The 12,454-nt window shown below is 41.7% G+C and overlaps 1 protein-coding gene across 1 annotated transcript in view; it reads left to right on the top strand.

Annotated features, from left to right (window-relative positions):
- Positions 1–556: 556 nt before the first annotated feature.
- The window catches only part of LOC106523288 (vigilin), a gene marked incomplete at its 5' end in the record, with an annotated part of 18,168 nt that continues 6,270 nt past the window's right edge, over positions 557–12,454 (top strand). The window contains 23 exon segments of the mRNA XM_014016668.1: positions 557–602; positions 675–835; positions 2,316–2,531; positions 2,606–2,812; positions 2,909–3,124; positions 3,197–3,403; positions 3,487–3,594; positions 3,674–3,778; positions 5,470–5,548; positions 5,660–5,799; positions 5,878–5,982; positions 6,065–6,178; positions 6,307–6,393; positions 6,923–7,054; positions 7,137–7,355; positions 9,011–9,232; positions 9,315–9,533; positions 9,611–9,749; positions 10,596–10,744; positions 10,825–10,929; positions 11,005–11,139; positions 11,232–11,375; positions 11,516–11,695. Coding sequence (XP_013872122.1) covers positions 557–602; positions 675–835; positions 2,316–2,531; positions 2,606–2,812; positions 2,909–3,124; positions 3,197–3,403; positions 3,487–3,594; positions 3,674–3,778; positions 5,470–5,548; positions 5,660–5,799; positions 5,878–5,982; positions 6,065–6,178; positions 6,307–6,393; positions 6,923–7,054; positions 7,137–7,355; positions 9,011–9,232; positions 9,315–9,533; positions 9,611–9,749; positions 10,596–10,744; positions 10,825–10,929; positions 11,005–11,139; positions 11,232–11,375; positions 11,516–11,695 — 3,435 coding nt within the window.

Below are 12,454 nucleotides of genomic sequence, written 5' to 3'. Positions count from 1 at the left end.
CTTTACAATGTTTAGCAAGGCAGGGGGAAAAAAAACAACTTGCACACAGAAAAATCTGTTACATCTTTGGCAAACTTGAAGATCAGCTCAGTGCCCTGAGGGCGTCCTCGGGTGCTGCAAGCTGAAAGATGTCAGAAAACCAAACGGGGCATCCAAAAGATGGTCCAACGTCCCTCTAGCTTAAAGCCTGGAAAAATAAAAAACAAAGCAGGTGATACTTTTTAAACGGGCAATGTAAACCATCTGGGCTGAACTCCTCCCAGATTTCTGCTTTTTTACTCAACTTTACGTTAATTAAAAATACATTTTTGACTAGTATAACCCTCTTTTCTATTTATGTGGTGCTCTGGAGATGTGACTAAAAGTCTAAAGGTGTCTGCATCACAACACCACTTTCTAAAAACCAATTACTTGCGTGTATTTTTTTTAATGCTTCTGTGAATCCTGCTCTGTGGTATTTGTGAATATAACACAAGCTTTTCTTCCCAGTGGCACACTCGGACTCTGTGTTTAGTTTGGGATTTCAACCATGAGCTCAGTCGCTGTACTTACGCAGGAGAGTTTCAAGGAGCACCGCAGTGGGCTCCTGCAGGACAAGAATGGTACGTGTGTGACGTCAAAGGTTATGCTGGATTTATTGGGAGGGAATAATATTCAATAAATATTTGATACAGCTGCTGGAGGACCTGGGGCTGGAGAGGATGAGGAGGAACTTCCTACCTACAAGGATGCCTTCCCACCTCTACCAGAGAAAGCGGCTACACCTGAAGGAACCCAGGAACCTGTCAACGCTTGGACAAAGATTCGCCCCCTCAAGTCTTCTGTTATCACCCAGGTATAATTTTTTTTAAATGACATGCACACGCGAATGGCATGGAGGGGAAAGAAAGTAACTGAAAAGTCAAGGCTTCAATGATACCAGAGGTTATTGGAGGACTAAGAACTGAGACCCTCAGACTGGAGAGTTCCTCCAACAGACTTGAGGAACAATCTGAGAAATCTGTTTACTGATTGCTTTAGAAAATGGCATGTTATGCTATATTCACGTTTATACAGTGTCTATGGTGGTATGTTGTCAAATTAACATTACTGTTAGGGTGCAAGTTTTACCTCCAGACACCTTTTTTTTGACTTGCATTTTAAACAAGATAAATTTATTTGTATACACTATTAATGACAATGCTACCAAAATTATTCAAATTCCATGTGCCCTTTATTTTTAAATTGGCTTTTATTGTTGGCTGTTTTGCCAAAAATGTACAGTAATGCTAAATCCAGTAGTGTGGTTAGTGCTGATGTTGCTACAGTAGCTCACAACGTGATGTGACAAAGATGAACTCCAGCTGTTCTACATACCTCCATGTTTGTTGCTCTAAAGACAATTAGGTCATGTTTTCTAGATTGTGATCACCATTCATTCTGCAAAGCATGCAGTGCAGCCAAATGTTACATGATGCCACATATTTAATGAAACTCAACTGAAGTTCAAATTGTTGGCTCAGGCCTGTTGCATTCAACAGGGTTCATGTATGGTCTTGAAGTCTAAAATTTGTAAATTAAAATTTTAGGCCTAAAAAGTGTCTTTTCATCCAAGGTCTTAAATTTAATTTTGCCTAGTCTTAATTTTTGTTTTATTGTTCATTCCAGTTGGCTGCATAGAGTAAAGCGCTGTAATCAGAGGTTGACATGATCTGTCTTAAAGTGCAAAGTTTGCTACCGGTCTTGGTACGTGATTAAACTACAAATCCCGTGGTAACTGCAGTAAAAAAAAAATGGCACAGTGTACTTCCATGTTTTCAACCTCTTTGTTGCTACAACCCCTGACATACAGCGACTTGTTCACCCACCCAAAAACAAAGAAGTTCAGTCATGTCCACTGCTTGTCGTTTAATCATTGGAAAGTGTGTTTTCAGTGAGACTTGGCTTTATCAGTGATTTTTGTACTCAGTTGGAAGCGATCCACAGCAGTAGATATGACCGTTTGATTTAAAATGGTGTTCTTGTATTAAAATTAAATATTCTTTAATAGCTTAATTGATGGCAATAAAAGGTTTCTATGTTAAAATTTCTGGGACCATTTGACTGTTTCTGTTAATGCATCGGTTTGGTCTGAAATGTCATTCCTGTTGGTCTTAAAAGGTCTTTTTTTAATTTAACTTCCTGAAACCTGCATGAACCCTGATTCAAGTTTATGGAAACGTTTATAAAAGTAGCATATTCCATAAAATATTGTTCAGTGACGATGTCCTAAAATGGAGTCCTACTTTTTAAATCACTGCTGACCTAATTCCCACTCCCCCTCCGGTATGTCTAAGGTTTTCCATGTACCGCTGGAGGAGCGCAAGTACAAGGACATCACTCAGTTTGGGGAAGGAGACCAAGCGAAGGTCTGTGTGGACATCATGCAGAAGACCGGCGCCCACCTGGAACTCTCCTTGGCAAAAGATCAGGGTCTCTCCATCATGGTTTCTGGAAAACTGGAAGCTGTGATGAAGGCCCGGAAGGAAATCGTGTCCCGACTGCAGACTCAAGTAAGATTTCATCGTAGCTTAGAAACCGACGTGTTCATGTACTGAGACAATGACGGCCGTTTCGATCCCAACAGGCTTCAGCTACTGTCGCCATCCCTAAGGAGCACCATCGTTTTGTCATCGGCAAAAATGGGGAGAAACTTCAGGAGCTGGAGCTCAAAACCGCCACCAAAATCCAGATCCCACGACCTGACGATCCCAGCAACCAGATTAAGATCTCTGGTACGAAGGAGGGCTTAGAAAAGGCCAAGCATGAGATCCTGTTGATCTCTGCTGAGCAGGTAATTTGGCTTAAAATGTCACTTCCGTATGAGATGCTCTTCAATCACTGTAGCATTTTGTTTTAATCATCCTGGCCTGTTCCACTCTTCTTTTAGGACAAGCGTGCTGTGGAGAGGGTGAACATCGATAAGGTGTACCACCCCTTTATTACTGGCGCCTACAACAAGCTGGTAGGAGAGATGATGCAGGAAACCGGTGCTCGCATTAATGTCCCCCCTCCAAGCGTTAATAAGACTGAGATCGTCATCACTGGGGAAAAGGAGCAGGTGGCCCTTGCTGTGGCTATGATCAAGAAGATCCATGAAGAGAAGGTATGTAACAAATGTTACAATTCTTCACTTGTTTTTAAAATGTGTCTTATAGCAACCTGTTTCCTGTTGTAGAAGAAGAGTACCACCACCATCGCAGTAGAAGTGAAGAAATCCCAGCACAAGTATGTGATCGGCCCCAAGGGAAACACCCTGCAGGAGATCCTGGATAGAACTGGTGTTTCGGTTGAGATCCCACCTTCTGACAACAGCTCAGAAACTGTCATCCTTCGCGGGGAGCCGGACCGTCTGGGTCAGGCCCTCACTGAAGTTTACGCCAAGGTAAAATCACGCTTCTACGTCTCTGAATTCTTACAGAAGCGAGAGGAGAGGGAGTGGTAATATTAAACTCGTTGTGTTTTCAGGCAAACAGTTACACTGTTTCCTCGGTCTCGGCTCCTTCTTGGCTTCATCGTTTCATTATCGGCAAAAAGGGGCAGAATTTGGCAAAGATCACCCAACAAATGCCCAAGGTCTGATCAGCTGGAAACTTAAACTTATTGCTTTTCTTGAACTGTAATTAAACTTGTATGTTCCTGTTTTTGACTATAGGTTCACATTGAATTTACTGAAGGAGAAGATAGGATCACTTTGGAGGGTCCAACCAAAGACGTACAAATGGCTCAGGGTCAGATTGAAGTCATTGTTACAGATTTGGTAAGCATAACTGTTTCATTATCTTCTGCTTTCTCCTGAGTCTGGTCTCAGCCACCTCTTCCAGCTCCTCTGGGAAGATTCAAGGCATTCCTAGGCCAGAAGAAATCCTCTTCAGTGTGTCCTGGGTCTTCCAGGAGGCACCTCCCTAGAGAGGTGTCCAGGAGGCATCCTTGCCATATAAACCACCTCAACTGGCTCTTCTAGATGTGGAGTAGTAGTGGCTCTACACTGAGTATTTCACAGGTAACTGGACTTCTCTATTTGTAAGGAAGAGTCCAGCTACCCTGAGGAGAAAACTAGTTTCAACTGCCTGAATCTGGGATCTCATTCTTTCAGTCTCTACCCAAAGTTCATGACCCCAGGTGAGGGTAGGAATGTAAATAAACTGGAAAATCTAGAGCTTTGCTTTTTGGCACAGCTCTCTCTTCACCACGACAGGCTGCAACACTGCAGAAGTTTCACTTTTATTTATTAATCCTTTATTTTACTAGGTGAGATCCATCTACCAATTAGGGATAGGTATTGTGGTGGAACTAATACTTTTCGGTTTAAGCCAGTAATTCATGAAAACTTAGGTAATAAAGTATGTCATGAATTACTGGCTTAAACCTAAAAGTATTAGTTTCATCACAGGTATTGTTAAGGTTTTATCGATACTACTACTACCACCACTCTTATCGATCTGGTGTTTTAACGTTTCTCTTCTCGATACTTTTCTATTGGAATAAAACCAGTGTTTTCCCCCAAGGGAATTGGGGGTGGCGGGGTTACGCCAAACAAAAAACAAACAAAACTAATGCACGTAATCACGTGCATTAGTTTTGTTTGTTTTTTGTTTGTTTTTTGTTTGTCAGCTTTGGTGACACAGAATATGAACCATTTTTCATCCTTTTTTTCTTTTCCTCCCAAGTTTGACAATATAGAACTTACAATAAAACCACTTATTCTTTAATTTGTGTTTTAACTACACTAACCTCGAGTCATAATGTAAATCTTGTCTTCAAAACACGTCTTCAGATACAGAACAGAAGTTCAGTTGCTTTGTCTTTTTTCCTTTTAATTTTCCATGTCCTTGGTGACTGATAATCCACAGTAAAATATGATGGTAACGTCAAGCGATCGCGAATAGCATCAATGCTAAAGTTACTCAATCAATTCTTATCGATCCTGTCAAAATTCATCACGTGGAACCAGTACTGAAAATACTGGTTTTCGGTACCATCCCTACTACCAATCCCTCTCTCATGAACAAAACTCGAAGATACTTTAACTCCTCCACTTGAGGCAGAACCTCACCCCCAACCTGGAGAGAGCAATCCACCCTTTCCTGACTGAGGACCATGGACTCAGATTTGGAGGTGCTGGTCCTCATCCCAGCTGCTTCACTCTGCTGTGAACCGTTCCAGTTAGAGCTGAAAATCACTGCACGATGACACAAACAGAACCACATCATCTGCATATAGAGAGAATCCTGAGGCCACTGAACTGGATCCCTTCCGCCCCCTGGCTATATTGAGAATTTCTGACCATAGGAGTTGGGAACAGAATCGATGACACTAATGCCTTCTTCAGATCCCCAAAACTCATCTAGACTGGATTATTCCAATAGTGTAGAACCCAGAACATGACAAATGCCTTCATGTAAAGAGCTTGTGCTATGAAAAGTAAAATATGTCAATTATTTTTAACAGGTAAGCCGAATGGACTACACAGAAATCACTGTGGACCCTAAATTTCATCGTCACCTGATTGGGAAAGCAGGCGTTAACAGTAAGTGTTTTTCATCGGATCGTGTGTGTGTGTGTGTGTGTGTGTGTGTGTGTGTGTGTGTGTGTATTTCAGCAGTGTAGTAAACTCTTATTTCCTCACAAACCTTTTTAGTCAACCGCATCAAAGAGCTGCACAAGGTGACCGTCCGTATCCCCCCTGACAACGAGAAGAGCAACCTCATTCGTATAGAGGGGGACCCCCAAGGTGTGCAGGAAGCGAAGAGGGAGCTGCTAGAGCTCGCGTCACGCATGGTTGGTTCAGATTCAAGTCCACTTGCACGTTGATTTCCCACAATGCTGTACGTCACTTTTAATATTGCGTCTTGACAGGAGAACGAGCGTACAAAGGACTTGATAATCGAACAGCGTTTTCACAGAGCCATCATCGGCCAAAAAGGGGAGAAGATAAAGGAAGTGCGGGATAAATTTCCAGAGGTCGGTCAGGGAAACGATGGGTATTGGTTGGCCTGATTGTTTGTTCTGTAGTGAACCTGACCTTATTTTATGACTTGTTCAGGTCATCATCAACTTCCCCGACCCAGCACAGAAAAGTGACATCGTTCAACTCAGAGGCCCGAGGACAGAGGTGGAAAAGTGTTCCAAGTTTATGCAGAAGATGGTTGCGGAAATGGTAAAATTTGTTGGATTTTTTTTTTTTTTTTTTTTTTGTTTTTCAATCCAGTAGCAAAGTGTTGATGGTATGTTGTGACTTGGCGCTATATAAATAAACTTGACCTCCACGTCTCCTTTTTTGATCAGGTTGAGAACAGCTACTCTGTCTCCGTTCCAATCTTCAAGCAGTTTCACAGAAACATCATTGGAAAAGGAGGTTCCAACATCAAGAAGGTACTTCCTGCCCCTTTTGCTCTTCTGATCTTTGAAGTGCCTGTGACATCAAATTTTTGTAATAATTTTGAATGCGTTTTTGGAAAGATAACATAGGTAACATGTAGCAAAACAAATTTCATGCCGCTGAGATGAACAGTTGTTGAGATATTGGCGTGTGAAGAAACGGGAAGTGATGTCATAGGGGAATGTCTGTATGTAAACAGAGCAATGCAACAATTAGAGAAGAATCTGATGTTTCTTTAGATTATTTTTGTGTCACTATCAGAGTTGACGAGTTTAAATAAGATTGTTTCAGTAAACAAAGACTAGTTTCTTAGAGTTGCCTTTTGATGTCACTTCCTGTTTCACTTTGCTGAGCCAAATTCAAGAGAAAATGTCAGTTGTTAGACAAAATGGGTAAAATAATGTGTATTAAGCTAGTTTTCTTAAATATAAATATTTTCTTTGACTTTTTGTATTTGAAGTTTAAGCATGTCAGGCCCTTTTTTTTAAAGATTTTGACGGCTGCTTTCGTTTTACTTTCTAGATTCGAGAGGAAACCAACACAAAGATCGACCTGCCTGCTGAGAACAGCAACTCTGAGATGATCATCATCACAGGGAAGAAGGCAAACTGCGAGGCTGCGCGCAGCCGCATCTTGGACATTCAGAAGCAGCTGGTAAGTTCCAGGGAATTAATCTGTCTGTCCGAATATTGTGTTCAGGCTAACCTAATCCAGTGTTTTCTAATATTGTGTTCAGGCTAACATCACAGAACTGGACGTGTCCATCCCCTCAAAGTTGCATAACTCCCTGATCGGGTCGAAGGGCCGTTTGGTGCGCTCTGTCATGGAGGAGTGCGGTGGCGTGCACATCCACTTTCCCACCGAGGGCTCGGGGATTGATAAGGTCACCATCAGAGGCCCCGTGGAGGATGTGGAGAAAGCAAAGCAGCAACTGCTTGCCTTGGCAGAAGAGAAGGTTTGTGCAAATGATTCTTAAAAAGCTGAACTTCTGCTGACCCTGCTAAACTGACAACCATGTGATGTGTTGGGGGTGTGTGTTAGGGGAAAGGGTGCAAGACCAAAGAGCTGCTTTTGTGCTTCATTTGTCTCAAAAGTCCCCACCTGAGGAATTCCTGTGCGAAGTTGTGAGACCAGTTTCTTTAACGGGATTTTAGTTGTTTTTGACACCCAAGTGAGAAAGTAGTTTTAGTAGAACAGGGGTTTCTAAACATTTTAATGCAGTGGACCCACCCTGCAGGCTCTCATACAATGCTACAAAATATGTGAAGAAACAACTTTTAGAATGTTTTATTCATTATCCAATAATTAAAACATTTGTTTAGCATAAGAATTTTATTAGTTCAGCAGTTGTTTTTTTTTTTTAGCTTTATATAATGTCATTTCCTCATCAAAAACATACCCAGAGTGTTTCTTTGACTCATTTATGCATGTTTGAAAAAACTTGAATCTCATGTGGAGCTGCATAAATGCTTGTTAATACAAAGTGCTGTCTATTTACTAGAGGCACAGATTTCCTTAATTTTGGGAGATCGGTGATACTTCAATATAAAGATCAGCTTCTGTTCTTCCTCTACAAAGGTCTGAAAATCAGCCACTGCCCCCTTTGGCTCTGCTGTGAGCACTACCTAATGTCCAGTTAAAACAAGTTTGTTTTGTTTTAGGGGTATTGTTCAAAGTTTCAGTAAAATAAGATTGGAACATTGAATGTGTATTATGACCTGATAACACCTGACAGACTCGGCTGTTTTTTAGATAAAATCTGAATCGGCAAGTTTTCACCCTTACCACTTACCCAAAGCTCATTCCCCGGCTGACCTCCTGCCCCACAGAGCATCCTTCCCCCACTCAGTGCCACTAATGGCAGGACAAACATTTCTTTACAAATCACTAAGATTACACTGCAAAACGTATCATTTTAAAATGGTGGATGTTCACGATTTCATTGCAAAACATAGCATCATAATGTATACTTAGTTTAAAAAATAGCTTAAAATTTTATAGATTTGTCTGAGATGATGACTGGGGGAGATATTACCAAGCTGAAATATCTTGTAAGAGCCTCTGTACTCGCTCCGGGTCTGACATGGGATCATTTGAGTAAGTTCCAAAACCAATTTTTATATAATATTGCCGGTTTTAAGTGCATGTGTATTTGTTTATTTGTGTATTTTTTATTTGTTTGTGTATTTATTTAACACAACAAAATTTAACTTTCTTACAAAAGGTTATAAACTCTACGAAGTGTTGTGAAGATGTGCTGTAGTGGGAGTGTCTGAAACTGTAGGAGGTTCTCAAAGAGACAGGGGCCAAATCATATTTATGCAGTGTTTTCATAACTGAAGGTAACATGGTTACTTGATTGTGTTAGAATTTAACTATGCGCCTGGAAAATACACAATACCTCCCCCCTTTTTTTTTAAAAGGAAAGGAGAGACCTGTGTTATAAAAGCTTCATAAACAGCACATTGTAATTCTTTTAACTATGTAAAAGCAGAAACTTTTTTTAAAATAAAGGTTTACAGGATTTCCTATCTGCTAAAAAAGTGAAGTTCCGTGTTCATTATGACCTCATGATTAAAATACTTAAGTGTTTTTCTCTTGTTTTTTCAGCAAACAAAGAGTTTCACTGCCGAGCTGCATGCAAAGCCAGAATACCACAAGTTTCTCATCGGGAAAGGTGGTGGAAACATCCGTAAGGTTCGTGACAGCACCGGAGCCAGAATCATCTTCCCCACAGCAGAGGACAAAGACCAGGAACTCATCACTGTGGTCGGCACAGAGGAAGCTGTGCGCACAGCCCAGAGAGAGCTGGAGGAGCTCATCAAAAGCCTGGTACAACTAGAGATTACTCTTTAAATCAAGACTCCACGTTTATTTTTCACGTTCCTACATTTGAAACCTGTTCTTCTCGCAGGACAACATTGTCGAGGACACCATGAACATTGACCCCAAGCACCACCGCTACTTCGTGGCTCGCCGCGGTCAAGTCCTCAGGGACCTCGCCGACGAATACGGCGGCGTGATGGTGAGCTTCCCTCGCACGGGCTCTCAGAGCGAGAAGGTCACCCTGAAAGGAGCCAAAGAGTGCGTGGAGGCAGCCAAGAAGCGCATGCAGGAGATTACCGAGGACTTGGTCAGTGGAGAACATTTGGTTTTTGTTATGTTTGTGCTTGAATGAATTTATTAATTTTTTTTAATGTAACCTACCAGGACGCCCAGGTGACCATGGAGTGTGTGATTTTCCAAAAGTTCCATCGGTCCATCATGGGTCCCAAAGGCTCGAGGATTCAGCAGATCACCAGAGATCACAATGTGCAGATTAAGTTCCCAGAGCGTGAGGACCCACAAGGTATTCTGGAGAACTGCCAGTTTTATATCACTTTAACTGAATTCATGGTTCCCGCAGGGTCTTAAAAAAAGTCTAAAATTTTAAAATCTAAATTTTAGGCCTAAAAATGTCTAAAAAAACGTCCCGGATTTTCATCAGGTCTTAAATTTAGATTGGTCGAGTCTTATTTTTTTTTTACATTTAATCATTCCCATGACATGTTAGCTGCGTAAATGCAGAAGTTGATGCGATCTGTCTTCATGAGGTGCTGCTGGGTTTGGTGCTGGTGTTATGTGCCTAAACTACAAATCCCACCATAACTGCAGGAAATAGCTCAGTTTATGACCCCTAAAAAACCTCTGAATACTTGTGTATTTAGGCTGCATGTGCCCTGGGAGTGGGATAGCCTTTCGGCTGCATGTGCCCTGGGAGTGGGATAGCCTTTCGGCTGCATGTGCCCTGGGAGTGGGATAGCCTTTCGGCTGCATGTGCCCTGGGAGTGGGATAGCCTTTCGGCTGCATGTGCCCTGGGAGTGGGATAGCCTTTCTATGTCTTAATTTAGTAATTCAGTTTCTTTCAACTATGACACCAAAATAGATTTTAAATTGGTATTAGTCAAACCAATATTTAGACATTTCTGTGTTTAAACATTTCTGGAGATATTTGAATATTTCTATCAATGTGTCAGGTTGGTCTTAAATTTCATTCCTAATGGTCTTAAAATGTCTTAAATTTAACTTACTGAAACCTGCAGGAACCCTGGAATTCTTAACAGAAGGAAAATTCCATCTCCTCAACACCAGTGTTGTATTTAAGAGACTACAAATTAATGAATTTATTAATTTTTTTCCTCGTGTCTTCAACAGCGCCTCCTGCAGAAGCTCCTGTTCAGGAGAACGGAGAAGCAAACGGTGAAGTGAAGGAACCCGTTGATCCAAATGCCCCTAAAAAGTGTGACGTGATTGTGATTTCTGGACGTAAAGAGCGCTGCGAGGCTGCCATGGAGGCGTTGAAGGTTAGAGCTGACACTGTGGCTGAAGTCAACGGTAAAGCTACATTTCAGATGGAAAACTAAATTTGTTTTTCTTTCTAAAGGCCTTAGTTCCAGTCACTATTGAGGTGGAAGTGCCTTTTGAGCTTCATCGATACATTATTGGACAGAAGGGAAGTGGAATTCGCAAGATGATGGATGAATTTGAGGTTTGTTTAGTCTCTTTTTATTTATTTTTTCTCCTAGAGTTGCCAGAGTCTTATTTTCCTTCCATCTGCTCCCAGGTAAATATTCAAGTGCCTGCTCCTGAGCTGCAGTCTAATAAAATAGCAATCACTGGCTTGGCCACCCACCTTGACCGTGCCAAAGAAGGCCTGTTGGAGCGCGTCAAAGAGCTGCTGGCCGAGCAGGAGAACCGGGTAGGTATTTGGGTTTTACTCCTTTTTTTTTTTTTAATCCTTTGGTACCGCAGGCTTTGTGTTGAACTTTTCTCACATTCAACCCTCTGCAGGCTCTCAAGAGCTTCAAGCTGACCATCACTGTGGACCCAAAGTATCACCCCAAAATCATTGGCCGAAAGGGAGCCATCATCACAAACATCCGCACCGAGCACGATGTGAACATCCAGTTTCCAGAGAAGAATGATGAAAACCAGGTAGAACACTTGATCTGTTGCAGATACTTTTCTTATTCTAAACCATTAGAGAAACGAAGCTTTTGTTCTGCACTGGATCAAACCACAACCAGAGTGTAATTAATCTGAACCTTGATGTTTTTTTTGTTTTTTTTAAACAGGATCAGATCACAATCACAGGGTACGAGCAGAATGCCATCGCTGCACGAGACGCCATCCAGGCCATCGTGGACGAGCTGGAGGAGATGATCTCTGAGGACATCACCCTGGACAGCAGGGTCCACGCCCGCATCATCGGAGCTCGAGGCAAGGGCATCCGCAAGATCATGGACGAGTTCAAGGTGAGGGTTCCTGAGAACGAGGTAACGTTCTGTCAGCACTCGCAGTGTAGGATCAGAGTAGAGGCCACGCCAAGGATCAGCAAGGTGGGGAAAGTGTGTTTTGTGTGTTGGGTTCTAGGGTCGTGTTTAATGAGTGACCTGGTTAAAACTGACAAAAGGATTAAATGCCAGTTGAAAAATATTTTTTTTAAACTGAGAATCTGTAGGTCTGCAGCTGAAAACAACCCAGGTGGTGTGTGTGTGTGTGTGTGTGTGCATTTTTTGCATCCTTATTTCCTAGCCTTTAGTTTACAATTTACTTTAACACTTGACAGCCTCTTGGCAGTGTCTGGTTGTCTGCAACTGTTGCAATAAAAATGCAGTTTGACAAGTCTATTGCACTATATACTCAGTTTGTCTACAATACATATGTTGTCAGTCAGCCATCTTGACTGTTTCAGGAGCTGGGTGTGGAGATTCAATGGGCCTCATGCAAGAACCGTTCGTACGCACAGATTTGTTCTTAAGTTGTGCGTACGAGTGATTTAGGAGAATTTGTGGCATTCATCAATGTTTTCGTATTCTAAGATTTTTTTCAGATATGAACAAAATTTACGAGTGGTCCAGACCTGTCGTATATTTTACGAACAGCCAGTCTGCTGTTATCCAGACGGATTTTCTCCATTAATACAGTAACTTTATATTTCGTTACTTTGAAGATATTTTGAGTTGAAAATAAATTACACTCCATAATTACGTTGACAATATGCTATTCTGCTT

Source organism: Austrofundulus limnaeus, unplaced genomic scaffold (genome assembly GCF_001266775.1).
Source record: "Austrofundulus limnaeus strain Quisiro unplaced genomic scaffold, Austrofundulus_limnaeus-1.0 Scaffold151, whole genome shotgun sequence".
Taxonomy (NCBI): Eukaryota; Metazoa; Chordata; class Actinopteri; order Cyprinodontiformes; family Rivulidae; genus Austrofundulus; species Austrofundulus limnaeus.
The sequence above is the reverse complement of the archived record's forward strand: the minus strand, read 5'-3'. Positions and strand labels throughout refer to the sequence as shown.